General features: G+C 50.9%; 1 protein-coding gene and 1 non-coding gene across 9 annotated transcripts in view; both read right to left on the bottom strand.

The window, feature by feature from the left end:
• Window positions 1-14,053, bottom strand: part of VAC14 (VAC14 component of PIKFYVE complex) — a 202,791-nt gene that overhangs the window by 157,210 nt on the left and 31,528 nt on the right. For all 8 annotated transcript variants that reach the window (XM_073307160.1, XM_073307162.1, XM_073307161.1 and 5 more), the window contains one exon: window positions 6,302-6,362. In XM_073307160.1, coding sequence (XP_073163261.1) covers window positions 6,302-6,362 — 61 coding nt within the window. The remainder of the gene's footprint in view (window positions 1-6,301; window positions 6,363-14,053) is intronic.
• On the bottom strand, window positions 11,147-11,217 carry TRNAG-GCC (transfer RNA glycine (anticodon GCC)). The gene has a single exon. It is a non-coding gene; the product is annotated as a tRNA-Gly (tRNA).

Raw genomic sequence — 14,053 nt, 5'->3', positions numbered from 1 at the left:
AGCTGAGCTTCACTTCCCTGTATAAAGCCAAGCGGCTACTGACTTCAGGAGTAGTAAAGCCTGTAAATCATTAGGACATTTTAGTAAATCATTCAGCTCCCCCCCACCACACTCCTCACCAGAGCAGAAGTTGAAACGGCCTTCCACGAACGCAGAGAAGACGCAAACCGAGTAGGACTTACGGAAACAGCTTTCACGGATTCATTCCATCCCAGGCCATTCTGAAAGCAGCTTTTCTAAGAGCAGCCTCACCACTATCTGCTCCTCACAGATGGCTTGAAGAGCCTCTGCCTTTGCAGCTCAGAGTGCTCCAATAAGCACCGTCAAAGTCTTTGTGCTCTGGCGGGTGCAGGCCGTATTCGCCGGCACAGGGCAATACCGAGTCTCTCAACATTCTACTGTAATGGGTCTCCTGAGCTGGAACTCGGGGTGACAGACAGGAACACGCGCACTGTGCTCTGTTCAACAGCGTATGCACCTTGCTGGGTTTCCTTTGATTAGTCTTACAATAGTTTTTTCATTTCAATCACCTTTTCCCCTTCCTTTCTTGCCTTGAGCGGAGTCCTTCATGTTTTTCACTCTCCCTTCTCTGTACACATCTCTCAAACCCTAGCCCCCGCTCTCTCCCCAACCATTCCGTTTCTAACCCCACCTCCATGGAACTCTGTAGCAAGATTAGACAAGACCCCATCCACCCCTGGAAGGAGATCACCCCAGTCCCTGTTTAGGGGATGGGAATTTTTTTTATTTTATTTTTTTTTTAAATCTTCCTTCCACAGAGGCCATGGACAGCGAATACTGGGGCCAGTGGACACCTGCCCCAAGAAGTGGGGTGTATTGAGGGCTTCACTCGCTGTTTGTCTCTGGGTTCCTGGATTCCTTCCTCTGCCTAACAGATAGGAGGGGAAGGGAGAGCCTGGAGTGCAGCAGCAATGATTGGAGGCGTATTTCAGCCCAGCACCAGTTTGAGGGTCACTGAGCCTCTGGCAGAGCGAGCAGGTGCGCTGGGCAACACGGCCTCGAACGCGGATAGCTACACTGCTGCCTTGCATTCTGCTGAGCTAGAGTCACTGCTCACAAGCAGAGCTGGCATGAGGAGTGAGCAGAGTCCAACTCAGTGCTCTGTGGCAGATGGCAGGGGTCCTGTCTCGCAGTCCAAGCTAGGGACTAGGCAAGAGCCAGGCTGCCTGACAGCCCAGTCTGCGTACACCTGTGCAAACAAGACGGCTGGGTGCTGTGCTGCCAATCACTCCCTTTCACAATCTAGGCATTCAAGTTGAGATTCCCGGCAAAGCGAATGCCGCAAGCAATCTCATGTTGTTGCTCCTCACTGCTAGGAGGCCTCAAAATCCGGAGCTGCACAGCAGCTTGATGGCAATGCACTAGGAGGGAGGGGCAGCTTTGGATGAACAGAGGAGATCTGGCAGCTGTAGTGATTGATGCTCTGTGACTGTCCAAGACTGAACCCTCCTGTAACAGCACGTGGCTGAGTTACGTCTGTATGAACACCCATAGCCACCTGGAACTGGCATCCCTGGAAGCTAAATGAATCCCTTGGAATTTCCTGCTGTGGGGCAGAGCCACGCTCATGCGGGATGGGGTAAGCTTGTCCAATGACCGTCAAACCCACTGCTAATTCCTGCCCGGCGTCTCCTGTTTCAAAAGGTTTAGGATAGCTCTGAAACAAGGCTCCCTGCAAATCCTGCTCTCTAACCTCCACTCAGCTGAGACACATCCACCGCCTCATTACTTCCGCTCTCTGAAGTAACCCTAGCCCCAATGGCGGATGTTATCTGCTTGGTACAGAAGGTTAATTATTTGTGATACTGTAGTGCCTAGGAGCCACAGTTGTGGACCAGGGCCCCACTGTGTTAGGTTCTGTGCACACACAATAGCAGATGGTCCCTGCCACAAGGAGCTAGACACACCCAGAGTGGGGGAAAGGGCAAAACAGAATAAGCTCAGTGCTGTTGTGTGTCACCAACAAGGGAGTTTTGCTTCTTCCATGCCAGTAATGGCTAAAAAACCAAAACAGCCTGATTAGTACTTCTACCAGACAGCAGCAGCACAGAGCTCAGCATGCAAGAGAAGAAAATGCCCATGGGAAGCCATTGTACTAGGGTTATAACAACGATTACCTTTGAGTTGGCTTTGCCTCAGGGCCTCAGTTTCCCCAGCTAGTCATTAAATGCCAGGAAGGGCCTCCTTACCCACTGTTAATATGTCCTTCCTTGATTTTTTGTGCATCTGTAGCACCCAGTGCACCCCAGCTTCAGGTCCTTGAAAACATCTAACAGGGGAAAATACAAGTAACTCTGCCCCTTTTAACCTCAAGAAGTGGGCTTTTACATAGGAATTGCTATTGTGGATCGGCCCATTAAATATGGGATAGTATTTCCTTCTCCAGAAGAAATACTTGACGCTCCCAAGGAGGGCAGTGGTGTACTGGGGGATGGGACACTCCAGGATTGGCTCACTGGTGAGTAGTTAACACTCTGCAGTGTAAATTAGTTTGTGTCAAAGCTGCCCAGTACTTCCTACATACCTGGGCCTGAAGCCATCCGCCTTCTGGAAACACTGCAGGATCTCTCCTCAGCAACACATCACCCCTGTCCTACACTCTATGGGAAGCCAGTGGAGAGTCCCCTTCAAGGTTTGTCTTCAAGGTGCTCAATACCTAGGGCCCAGGGTGTTCAAAGCTCCAGGATAAAGAGTGGTCAATATCTCCACTCCCCTGGTACAACAGAATTTCCTAGCACGTGGGTTGAACTCGTCTGCAGAGGACAGAGCACATTCTAGGGGGCCAGTCCCAGACTATGGATCAGACTCCCCCAGGAATTAAGTACCATGAGAAACCTTCCCACCTTGTACTCCAATGCAACCTGCCTTCTCAACAAACAAAGAGCAGCATGGACATCCGAAAACAAACAAAACCCTATCAAAACAAAACGTGCCACTGCGCACACACATCTCCCCGGGGAGAGGACGAGAGCAAGGGCAAGCCCCATGTGACGGTCACGTCACTTAATGCATGGATTGCACGGTGCTCAGATACGAGGAGGCTGCAGGTGGGATAAGAACCTAGGCAGCATTTTAAAAAGACATCCGGCTACACTATTCTAGAAGTCAGGAATGGGGGAGCCCTGTTAGATCACCCCATCCATCTGCCTGAGCTGATCTGCATCCCTTTGCAAGGCACTTCAGAGTAGGGGGCTAAGGCTCCAGATCCATCAGCATCAATGCTTCACTGGAACATGCATGACTGGATGGCTCACGAGACTGAAGGAGCCTTCTCTCTCTCTCAGCCATCAGCTTGTCTCCAACCCAGATGGAGAGTGACCAACAACAGTTCACATCCAGCCGCTGACTCAGTCCGTTTCCTAAAGGACAAAGGTCGACAGTGCGAGAGCAGCCATCACATCGACGCTCACTTTGGAGAGCCACAGAGGCCTTTGGCACAGAAACTGACCAACGCTCGCATCCATCTCTTCAGAATGTGGATGGGGTGCAATGGCAGGGTGTGGGGAAACTTGCCCCAGCACCGCCTGTGCTGTACTGGCCCTGTGGGTGGAGGCTGCTCATTTCCAGTATCACCGCACACTTCACCCGCACGATTTAAAGAAAAAAAAAAAGCTCCTGAGAAATCAGCTTGGCAGACCGTCCGCATCAGCAGTGAATGCTCTGCGCGAGTGGGCTCTGAAGCGACAGGCCATTAAACGAATTCTATTTAACATCTTACATGTAAAGTCCACTGATGAAACTTGCATCAGCGACAGCTTGGGTATAAAAAATTCAATGCACTATTAAAGGGACACAGTTCGGTGGCCTAGTACAGGGGTGGGGAAACTTTTTGGCCCGAGGGCCACATCTGGGTATGGAAATTGGATGGCAGGCCATGAATGCTCACGAAATTGGGGTTGGGGTGCAGGAGGGGGTGAGGGCTCTGGCTGGGGGTGCAGGCTCTGGGGTGGGGCCAGAAATGAGGAGTTCAGGGTGCAGGAGGAGACTCCAGGCTAGGGCAGCGGGTTGGAGGGGGGCGGGAGGGGTGAGAGCTCTGGCTGGGGGTGTAGGCTGTGGGGTGGGGCTGGGGATGAGGTATTTGGGGTGCAGGAGGGTGCTCCGGGCTGGAACCAAGAGGTTCGGAGAGCGGGAGGGGGATCAGGGCTGGGGCAGGGGGTTGGGGCACGGGAGAGGGTCGGGGGTGCAGGCTGTAGGCAGCACTTACCTCAAGCAGCTCCTGGAAGCAGCAGCATGTTCCTCCTCTGACTCCTACGCGGAGGCGCGGCCACGCCACAGCCAATGGGAGCTGCGGGGGCGGCACTTGGGAGGGGGGCAGCGCACGGAGCCACCTGGCTGCCCTTAAACATAGGAGTAGGAGTGGGGGGACATGAAGCTGCTTCCGGGAGCCGCAGCATGCATGCGTGGAGCGTCCCCTGACCCCGCTTGAGCAGGAGCTTGAAGGTCAGATTAAATTGGTTAGTGGGCCGGATGTGGACGTAGTTTCCCCACCCCTGGTCTAGTGGCTTGAGATCATGAGGAAACCCAGAGACGTGGGTTCTAATCCTAGCTCTGCTACTAATCTGTAGGGGGACCTTGGAAAAAAAAAGTCATGTAACCTCGCTACACTTCTTTTCCCCCCCTCCCGCCCACCCTCTGTGTCGACTTTGGTTGTAAACGCTTCAGAGCAGGGACTGTCTCTTACCACGTTTGTACAGCACCTAGCACAAGGGGTTCTGATATCAGGTGAGGTCTTTGGGTCTCCCATTATGCCAGTAATGATGGTGGACCCACTGCAGATCAGCCCATCAAATCTGGGATGGTATTCCCCTCTCCAGGAAAGATACCTGACACTCCAAAGGAAGGCAGTGATGCGCTGGGGGACAGGACACTCCAGGACTGGCCCACTGGTGAGTAGTTAACACTCTGCAGTATAAGGCTTTTATCATTAACTTGGTGCATTTGACAGCCCATTGGCTAGTCAGTTTCCAGGCTGTGTTACACACAGGGGAGAGATAAGGCTCAAAACTGCACACTGATAAGTACTTCACTTTAAGCAGGTGACAAGTCGCCAGTGACTTCTATGGCCACTGTTGTTGCACTTACGGTTAAGCACGTGTGTCTACTGACTCAGGGCCTAGGACTGTAAAGGCACAAAAACTAACAGGGGGACTCCAGCAGGTACAGTAACCCATGAGATGGGACTGTAGTTTGATTGTGTGCCTTTAAACTAGTGCAAAGGCATATTAACACCTGAGTTACAGTGACACTCTCTGGTGAGCTGGTGGTATTGAAGTCTATTCAGGTTTTACCCAAGCTTAAAACAAAGCCTTTCATTAAGCTGTGCACGCGCAAGGAATGCGGGACTGGATGTATTAACCGTCAGCTCCATACTAAGGGGCACCCCACGGAGAAACAACGAGCAGTCCTTGTGGCACCTGAGAAATTAACAAATTTATTTGGGCATAAGCTTTCATGGGCTTTTCATAGCCCACGAAAGCCTATGCCCAAATAAATTTGTTAGTCTCTAAGGTCCCACAAGGACTGCTCGTTGTTTTTGCTGATACAGACTAACACGGCTGCCCCTCTGAAACCTGACCCCACGCAGAGTTTCTGCAACTTCACCCCAGCTGTGCAGGACAGAAACGTACAGCAGCTATTCCCACTCTCTCTAGGTTCCTAGAGCAGCATCCATTGCTGGGGGGACCTCCTGGACGGAGCTGAGCTAACAAGACTCGCAATAGGCCAGTGATCTCCTTGGCTTCCCAAGCAGGCAGGGATACAGCTGAATTTACTTTGCCTTCTCCCCTCCTCTGGGAGGTCTCTGCGAATTGGGCTGGGAGCCTCCCCTTTTCAGTCATCAGGGTCTCATGCTGGGTGGAGTGAAGGGGGTGAGCAGGGAAGGCTGGGACAGGTGGGGTCGTGGTTCTGTCCATGGCGCGTTTGAAGCGCTGATTCCTTCACCCCCTGCAGAGAGCTCCTGCCTCACAAACGCCCACCCCTCCCTTGGGCATGCCAGCTCCCAGAAGGCCAAGTGTCTTGTTTTAGGGGCCCTCAAAAAGGAGTTTGGAGTCTCTAAGAGCACAGGAGTGGCACTGGTTAGAGCCAGAGCCTGCATGGCCAGGCCTCCCTCTGACAGCCTTGTCAGCACACATGTATTGGTCTGCTGCCCTTATTGCAGCCCTGACAACGCCCCTCCATCCTCACCCCGGCCAAGTCTCTCCCAGCCTCAACAAAAGGGAAAGGAGGTCTCACTGACCTGTATCCCACGCATGCCATTCTCAAGCAATAACCATTACTTTACCTGCTTGCATTGAAGACACTGGTGCTGCTGAGGCTGGAATTGCTGGAGGCTTCCAGGCAGCCTAGAGGAAGATCAAAGGAGCACTAGTTAGCTGCTTTGATGGGGCAGATTGAGACAGCGACTCCTACTCATCCCCCTGGCTGGAGAACACCGCAGTACCCTGTAGATCTGTGCAATGAAGACAGTCATTCAGGCCTCTGGAAGAGCTCACCCCCAGGTCCAACACCACACTGCAGCAGGCACTTTACATTAACATGGGTCCATACACAGACACTCTCTCCTGGTGCCCTCTAGTGAAGGAAGGTGGCCATGAGGATATTTTCACTAGGACAAGCTCAAGCTATAGCTCTCCAAGTCCACCTAGCATTTAGATATTACTCATCCACCTCAGCCCAGCCTTCCTCCCCCTTTAGCCCTGTGATACAGGAGGGCCAGGGAGCAGTGGGAGAGTGCTAGAGGGGAAATATACAAGCTCAAGGCTAATTAAGGCGTGGTTCCCTGTAGACTAGGGAAGGTGGCTGTAGGTTAATTGGAGCACCTGCAGTCAATTAAGGCCTTGTTAGGGTAGGCATCCCTAAGGAGATCCTGACAGACCAAGGGACTCCCTTCATGTTGAGAGTAAAGAAAGACTTATGTACCCTGCTCCACATCCAAACCTTGCGAACCTCAGTCTGTCATCCCCAAACAGATGGTCTGGTTGAGCGATTTAACCGAACTCTCAAGAGCATGATCCGAAAGGTGGTGGCCAAAGACTGGGATACCCTCCTCATATTGCAAACTTCAGGTATGGGAGAAGTTCCCCAAGCATCTACTGGATTCTCTCCCTTCGAGTTACTGTATGGACGCCACCCATGCGGCATATTAGACATCGCAAAGGAAGAATGGGAGGAACAACCCAACCTGGGGAAGAACATCATTACACATGTAGCCCAAATGAGAGAACGAATAGCCCAAGTGACCCCCATAGTACGAGAGCATTTGGAAAAAGCACGAGAGTCCCAACGAACCTACTACAATCGTCGGGCAAGAACACAAGAACTTCAACCAGGAGAACGGGTGCTGGTACCAACAACAGAAAGTAAGCTCCTGGCCAGCTGGCATGGACCCTATGAGATCGTGGAAGCTGTTGGGGAGGTGAATTATAAGGTGAAGCAGCCAGATCGCCAAAGGCCAGAGCAGATACACCATATCAACTTACTGAAACCCTAGCATGATCGGGAGACGTTCCTGGCTGTCCTGCCGGTTCAATCCCAGGCAGATGGCCCACAAGGGCAGGTAAAGATATCCCCAAATTAGCCCCAGAACAACATACAGAGGTTGTTGAAATGATCCAGAGGAACCAAGATGTGTTCTCCACACAACTAGGCCATACGATGCTGATCCAACACCACATAGTCACCTATCCTGGAGCAAGGGTGACAATAAAACCCTATTGCATACCAGAGGCAAAAAAGAGAGAAGAAATTAGGGCAGAAGTAAAGAAGATGCTGGAACTTGGGGGGGATTGAGGAATCTCACAGCCAGTGGTCCAGCCCTATTGTCTTGGTCCCCAAGCCTGACGGCAGCCTGAGGTTTTGTAACGACTTCCGGAAGTTAAATGAGGTATCCTAATTCGATGCCTACCCAATACCATGTATTGATGAGCTGGTGGATCAGTTAGGTTAAGGCCCGATACTTAACCACCTTGGATTTGACAAAAGGCTACTGGCAGATCCCCCTGGCTGAGGACGCCAAGGAAAAAACCACTGTCTCTACACCTGATGGCCTTTCCCAATATACCATCCTCCCTTTGGGGCTCCATGGGCAGATGGACAGATTACTTATGGACAGATTGCTTCGACCCCATGCCAAGTATGCTGTTGCCTATTTAGATGATGTGGTAATACATAGCCTTGACTGGGAGACGCACCTGGGGAAAGCGGAAGCAGTACTAGATGCTCTTAGACAGGCTGGCCTCACTGCTAACCTGTCCAAATGTGCAACAGGGTTAGCTGAGGCCAGAAACCTCGGGTATGTAGTCGGAAGGGGTCTGGTGAAGCCCCAATGGAACAAAGGGGAGGCAATACAGGAATAGCCTCGCCCAAGCTGCAAGAAGCAAGTCAGAGCATTCTTAGGGATAGTAGGGTACTATCGCCGGTTCATCCCTCACTTTGCCACAAGGGCGGCACCTCTGACAGACCTGATAACAGCTCGGGGCCTGGAGATAGTTAAGTGGACCGAAACGGCAGAAGAAGCTTTCACAGACCTAAGGATGGCCCTTTGCAGCCACCCGGTGCTCATAGCCCCAGATTTCAAAAAGGAATTCATCCTACAAACAGACGCCTCAGAGGTAGGACTTGGGGCTGTCCTTTCACAGACGGTGGGGGATGAGGAGCACCCAATCCTTTACCTTAGCCAAAGGCTCCAGCCCAGGGAACAACAGTACGCCGTAGTAGAAAAGGAATGGATATCGGTTAAATGGACCATGGAGATTCTACAGTACTACCTGCTGGGGCGGCGGTTCACCCTTGTGACAGACCATGCCCCACTCCAATGGATGCACACAAACAAGGAGAAGAATGCACGAGTGACTAGATGGTTTCTATCCCTACAACCTTTCCACTTCTGGATACAGCATAGTACCGGAAGCCAACAGGGCAACGCGGACAACCTGTCACGACAACACTGTCTCTCGTCCCAAGTAACCCAACCCCGCGGTGCTGAGCGGGGGGGAGAAGAGATGTGTGATACAGGAGGGCCAGGGAGCAGTGGGAGAGTGCTAGAGGAGAAATATACAAGCTCAAGGCTAATTAAGGCGTGGTTCCCTGTAGACTAGGGAAGGTAGCTGCAGGTTAATCGGAGCACCTGCAGTCAATTAAGGCCCTGTTAGGAACCTAATAAATCCCCCCTGCATCAGGCAGACATAGGAGGAGGAGGAAGGAAAAAGGACTGGAGCTTGGAGGTGTGTGGAGAGATTTGGAAGACCTGAGAACTGAAGGAAGGGAGACTCCCTTCCCCCCAGCATTTAAGGACCGAGGGTAACCCCACCTAAGGGGGATGAGGGTAAGAAACCCGCAGGAGTTGAGAGGGGCTGGGACTCGGAGCAAACCCAGACCCTTCCCCCGCTTCCCTCCTCTAACACCTTCCCAGGCTAGTAGCGAGGCCCTCGGCACCCCAGAGCAGGGGCAAAGGGTGGCATCTTAGCTCCCCGCCAAGCAAAGCGCAGGACCCACCAGACTAACATTGGCCACCTTGCCACAGCCCTTACATAAAAGGAACCCAGCTAGCACCATCAAGGCTTGCAAACTGGTTTCCTAACTTCAGAGGAAGAAATTCCAACCTTGCCCCAAAATTAAGTTAATGGAACTGAACTAGACGATCTGGTCACTTCCCCATCCAGTGACTGACTGGTATATCTGAGAACGGACATCTTGGGTCCCAGTCCAATTAGTAATGGGGCAGGGTGTCCAGTCGCAAACCATACCACCCCATCTGGCACTGACCAGTCCCTCCATTGACAGGCAAGGGAAGGCCTGAATGCCACACAGGCTGGCTTTCTCAGACCCAGAACTGGTCCCATTTGGGTCAGGGAACAGGCATGATAGGAAAGTTCATACTGTAGCTGGTCTGGGGGTGAACAAGGCCTCTGGCTGCAGGGCTCTTAACGCAGCACGTATCACTGGGAATTGCACTGGTTTTTAAGCCATTCAACAATAGGTGGGGAAGGGGAAATATTTTCCTCCCTACACACCTTCCAGCCCCACCCCCCGTTCCTGAACCCCTCTAGCTGCTACCTGGAATCTACTCCCGGTAATAGCCTAAGGAATTGTATGAGATACTGGTTACATCATGAAATGCAGATCCAAGTCAGAGTCTTCCCCACCCTGGCCAGATCTGCCTCTGTACAAGGAGCGGGTGATGTGAACACTGTTCATTCTGCTCCTGATCAGCTCAGAGTCACTGGAGAGCAGATTCTGCAGTGTCCAAGCCAGCACCCTGAGGGAGGGAGAGAGCAGCACCTGCTCTCCGATGGTTACAAAAGGCTGGCAGCCTGTCAACCAGCAACTGAAGCAGCAAAGCTGGTTGAAAACCTCAGCCTAGGAAGAGAAGTCTGGGGCTGTACGTTTCACACTGCAGTCCCACACCCCTCCAGATAGACTGGCTTACATTTCAAAAGGCTGCTCCTAGACTGGCCAGGAATCAAATGCCGGCGGCCTCCATGGCAAGCGAGAATTCTGCACCGAGCCACCAATATCCCGGCTGCAGGAAAGGCTGGACCAGTCATTTAAGGACTGAGCCCTGGTCTACACAACATTTAGATCGACCCAGTCACGGCACTCAGGGTGTGAAAAATTTACACCCCAAGGGCCGTACGTAAGCCAGCCTGACCCCGCTGTAGGTGCAGTTACGTCAGCGAAGGAATTCTTCCAGTGACTTTGCTCGGGCCACTTGGAGAAGTGGGATATTGACACTGATGGAAACCCCCCACCATCGACGTTGGGGCATCGCTGGCGCTCGGGTGGCAGAGCTGCAGATGTGCTTCCATAGCGCAGACAGGCCCAGAGTCCCAGGGACACCCCGGGCCAGGAACTGCTCCTCACATACACTGAAGCTGCTACGTCAGCAACTCAACACAGACCAGGCAAAGCGTGATCTAGTGAGAACACCGCAACATTGCAACACTAGAACTAGGGGCGATTCACAGGGGTTATACTTAATGTGAACGCTCCTCTCCCCATGGTGCTAGAAATGGGATTTACTCGGTTTCATATTTGTTAAGTCAGTCCCCTGGAAAGGGCTAACTAGGACAGAGGGTTAGGTTGGTGCATGGCAATCACTTTTAATTAAGAAAAAAAGCCTCGCTCTTGCATTGGCCGGGAATCGAACCCGGGCCTCCTGCGTGGCAGGTGAGAATTCTACCACTGAACCACCAATGCTACAGCTGGAAAAAACTGCTTCTCCAGCTGTTTTGTTCACACTGCACACCTGGTGAAAGTCAGGAAGTTTCTGGTTACAGCCCTGCTTTGGAAACATCTAAGAAAGTGCTGGGATGTGCCTTCCCCGCTGCAGCCCTGCAACCTCCCAGCAGGGATGCAGCCAGGGAAGGAAGCCTTGGGATATGCCAAGCCTGGGCCTCCAGTGCCAGGGCAGGGTGCAGCCTCCGTGAGCCATGCACATTTTAACTGAAAAAGAGCCACAGGCGGCTCGTGATCCACGGTTTGCCCACCCCTGCCATATACAAATGAAACTGCCAGCCCCTAAATCCCAGACGAGAGTGATCGCACTCCCATGTCTTTCATGGATTTTGCTATCTTGGCTACTAGGAGAATGATGTTGCCAGCTGTGAATGTGTGGCCTGAAAGCCCTGCATGCACTGGAAAAGTCATTTGTTTCTGACAGCAGTCATCTGCGTCAGTTTGTCCTGAGCCAATGGCAAAGAGGTAAAGTGAACTAAGTGAACCTATTTTCAACACCCCTGCAGAAAATGTGATTGAGAGTCAGTGGATGATCATGCTCGAGTGCAATCAAGACTGTTTGGGCAACAGACACACCACAGGGGACCTGTTGCTGATAGCCATTGTCAGCAATACATTAGGTCATTTTCTTAATGTAGATGCTACCTTAAAAGCAACTAGTATTCAAATTGGTGGTGAGGAGCCCTAGTCATGGACCCCACTGTGCTATGCATTGCACAAACATAACAAAAAGATGGTCACTGCCCCAGACCTCTAGGTGAGGAGGAGTTAACTGCTAAACACACTTCTGTGTCAACTGTTGGCCATAAGTAGGATAGCCCCTATAAATAACTTTTTGGGTGAAGATCAAGTCACATTTAAAAAGATCCTAAGGACCTACCAGGCAGTCACTTGACAGGAGACTTGTGAAGTACTGTTGCTCTTCTTATTAGCATTGTGATCACTTACATGGCCTCTTCCATGCTGCCCCAAAGACTCATTGACTCCTAGGATTAAGATAGAACTGGGAAATTCGCTACACAATGCCAGGTGTGATGCCATTGCCTGTGGTCACTCTGACACAACACAGTCTACTAAGGACAGTGGTCTCTCTGGAGTGGCCCCACAGGCAATGCCAGGCAGGGTCAGAGTGTGCACCCCGTCACATGCCAACGGAGATTTGAGGGCACGGTGTGCTGGGATGCTTTTGTCCATCCTGGCGACATGGCTGAGAAAGCATGCAATGCCACTTCAGGGTATGAGGAGTGACTGAAGGTAAGCTGGGTTTTTGCCAGATTGACATTTTGCGCAAAGGTCAAACCACTTTTTACTCAGGATTTGGTGCTGACAGCACACACAGAACACTGCTGGCTGCTCCAAGTCTACCTGTAGCAGGGTACAGGTTTTTGACCAGCATAGCAATATGGATAGTACACAGGTTTGATAGATCCTGAAATTTGGTAAATGTATGTAGGTTCCATCAACTTGATTGTAATTGGTTTCAACAATTCTTTAGATGCAGTTTTAATGTATTTCACCTGTGCTGTGATTCTTCAGGGCAGTTTGTTTTACAGTCTTTGTATTCTGAATGTTTCTTTCCTCTGTTTTTAAAATGTCAACAGAAACAGGAGAAACAGACTATGCAGCAGAAACAGTGACAGACTATGCATACTGCTGTCAAGTGTGCAAAGACAACAAAATGAAAAAAAGGAGGGAGGGTTATTCTCTAACCTTTCCTCACTTATCCTAGTTGTTACCAGACATGCCAAACTTGTGGGGAGACCACAGAAATTGGGCTTGGTTTTGGCTTAATTGGTTTGCGAGTTGCTTGTTGGCTAGTTTTTCGCTTGCAACTTGTTAGGCTTGTACATTGTTTGGCTTAAACCTTGTTTTTTTGATCAGCTCCCAGCAAGCAGGGGTGCACAGTGGGCCCCATCACAGTCCCAGACTGCACACTGGGGGGAATCTACTCAGAGTGTTGGCTTTTTCTTATCTTCAAAGAGGATTTATTTTCCAGGGTTGCTCTGCAAGAGAAACTCACAAACTGTACAGGGGGAGCCATGAAACTGACTAGACTACAAGCTTTCTGAGGCAGAAACTGTCTTTTTTCCTCTTTTTGTACAGCGCCTAGCACAATGCAGTCCTGGTCTCTGACAGGGGCTCCTGCGCATTACCACCTAACAAATACACATGGTACTGTCAAGTGCATAAAGTAAACTGGAGAAAGAAGTCTGTCAATTATAGTGACATTGGGTTTTACATTATAGTAGAAGGCAAAATAATTCAGACAGAAATGTGATTTTTCAGGTGACAAAGTCCCTTTAATACTTTGGTTACTGGCAAGTGGCAAAAAAAGTTTAGGGACGCACATGCACTCTACTTGGGTTGTACTGGTACTTGAGTGAGGTCATTACAATTCTCCTCAATCCCAAATAATGAAGCTTACAAGGACCTATGCAAAAGGCAAGAGCCATGTCCCTAGATTCCATGTTAATTATGTACTGACATAACCTACAACCAGGAATAAGGAAAAATCATTTCACTACCATGATGTAAATGCTCAAACAATAGCTTCCACAGACAACCCCTGCATTTCAGCCATTTGACTTTAGACTGAGCAAGGGCTATATTGAGGCTAGACTGCTCATTGTAAAGGGGCATGCCAAGTTACAATGCTCAATGGTTTCTAGGATTTAATATTACGGAAGCACTCAGACATAGCAGCATCGCTGAGGAGTGTGAAAAATCCACACCACTGAGTGTTGTAGCTATGCTGACCTAGCCCCCAGTGTTGAGGCGGTGTTCCTACACCAGATGG

The sequence above is a fragment of the Lepidochelys kempii genome, chromosome 12, assembly GCF_965140265.1.
Source record: "Lepidochelys kempii isolate rLepKem1 chromosome 12, rLepKem1.hap2, whole genome shotgun sequence".
Lineage (NCBI taxonomy): Eukaryota > Metazoa > Chordata > Testudines > Cheloniidae > Lepidochelys > Lepidochelys kempii.
Note: the sequence above shows the minus strand (reverse complement) of the source record. Positions and strands in the feature narration are given on the sequence as shown.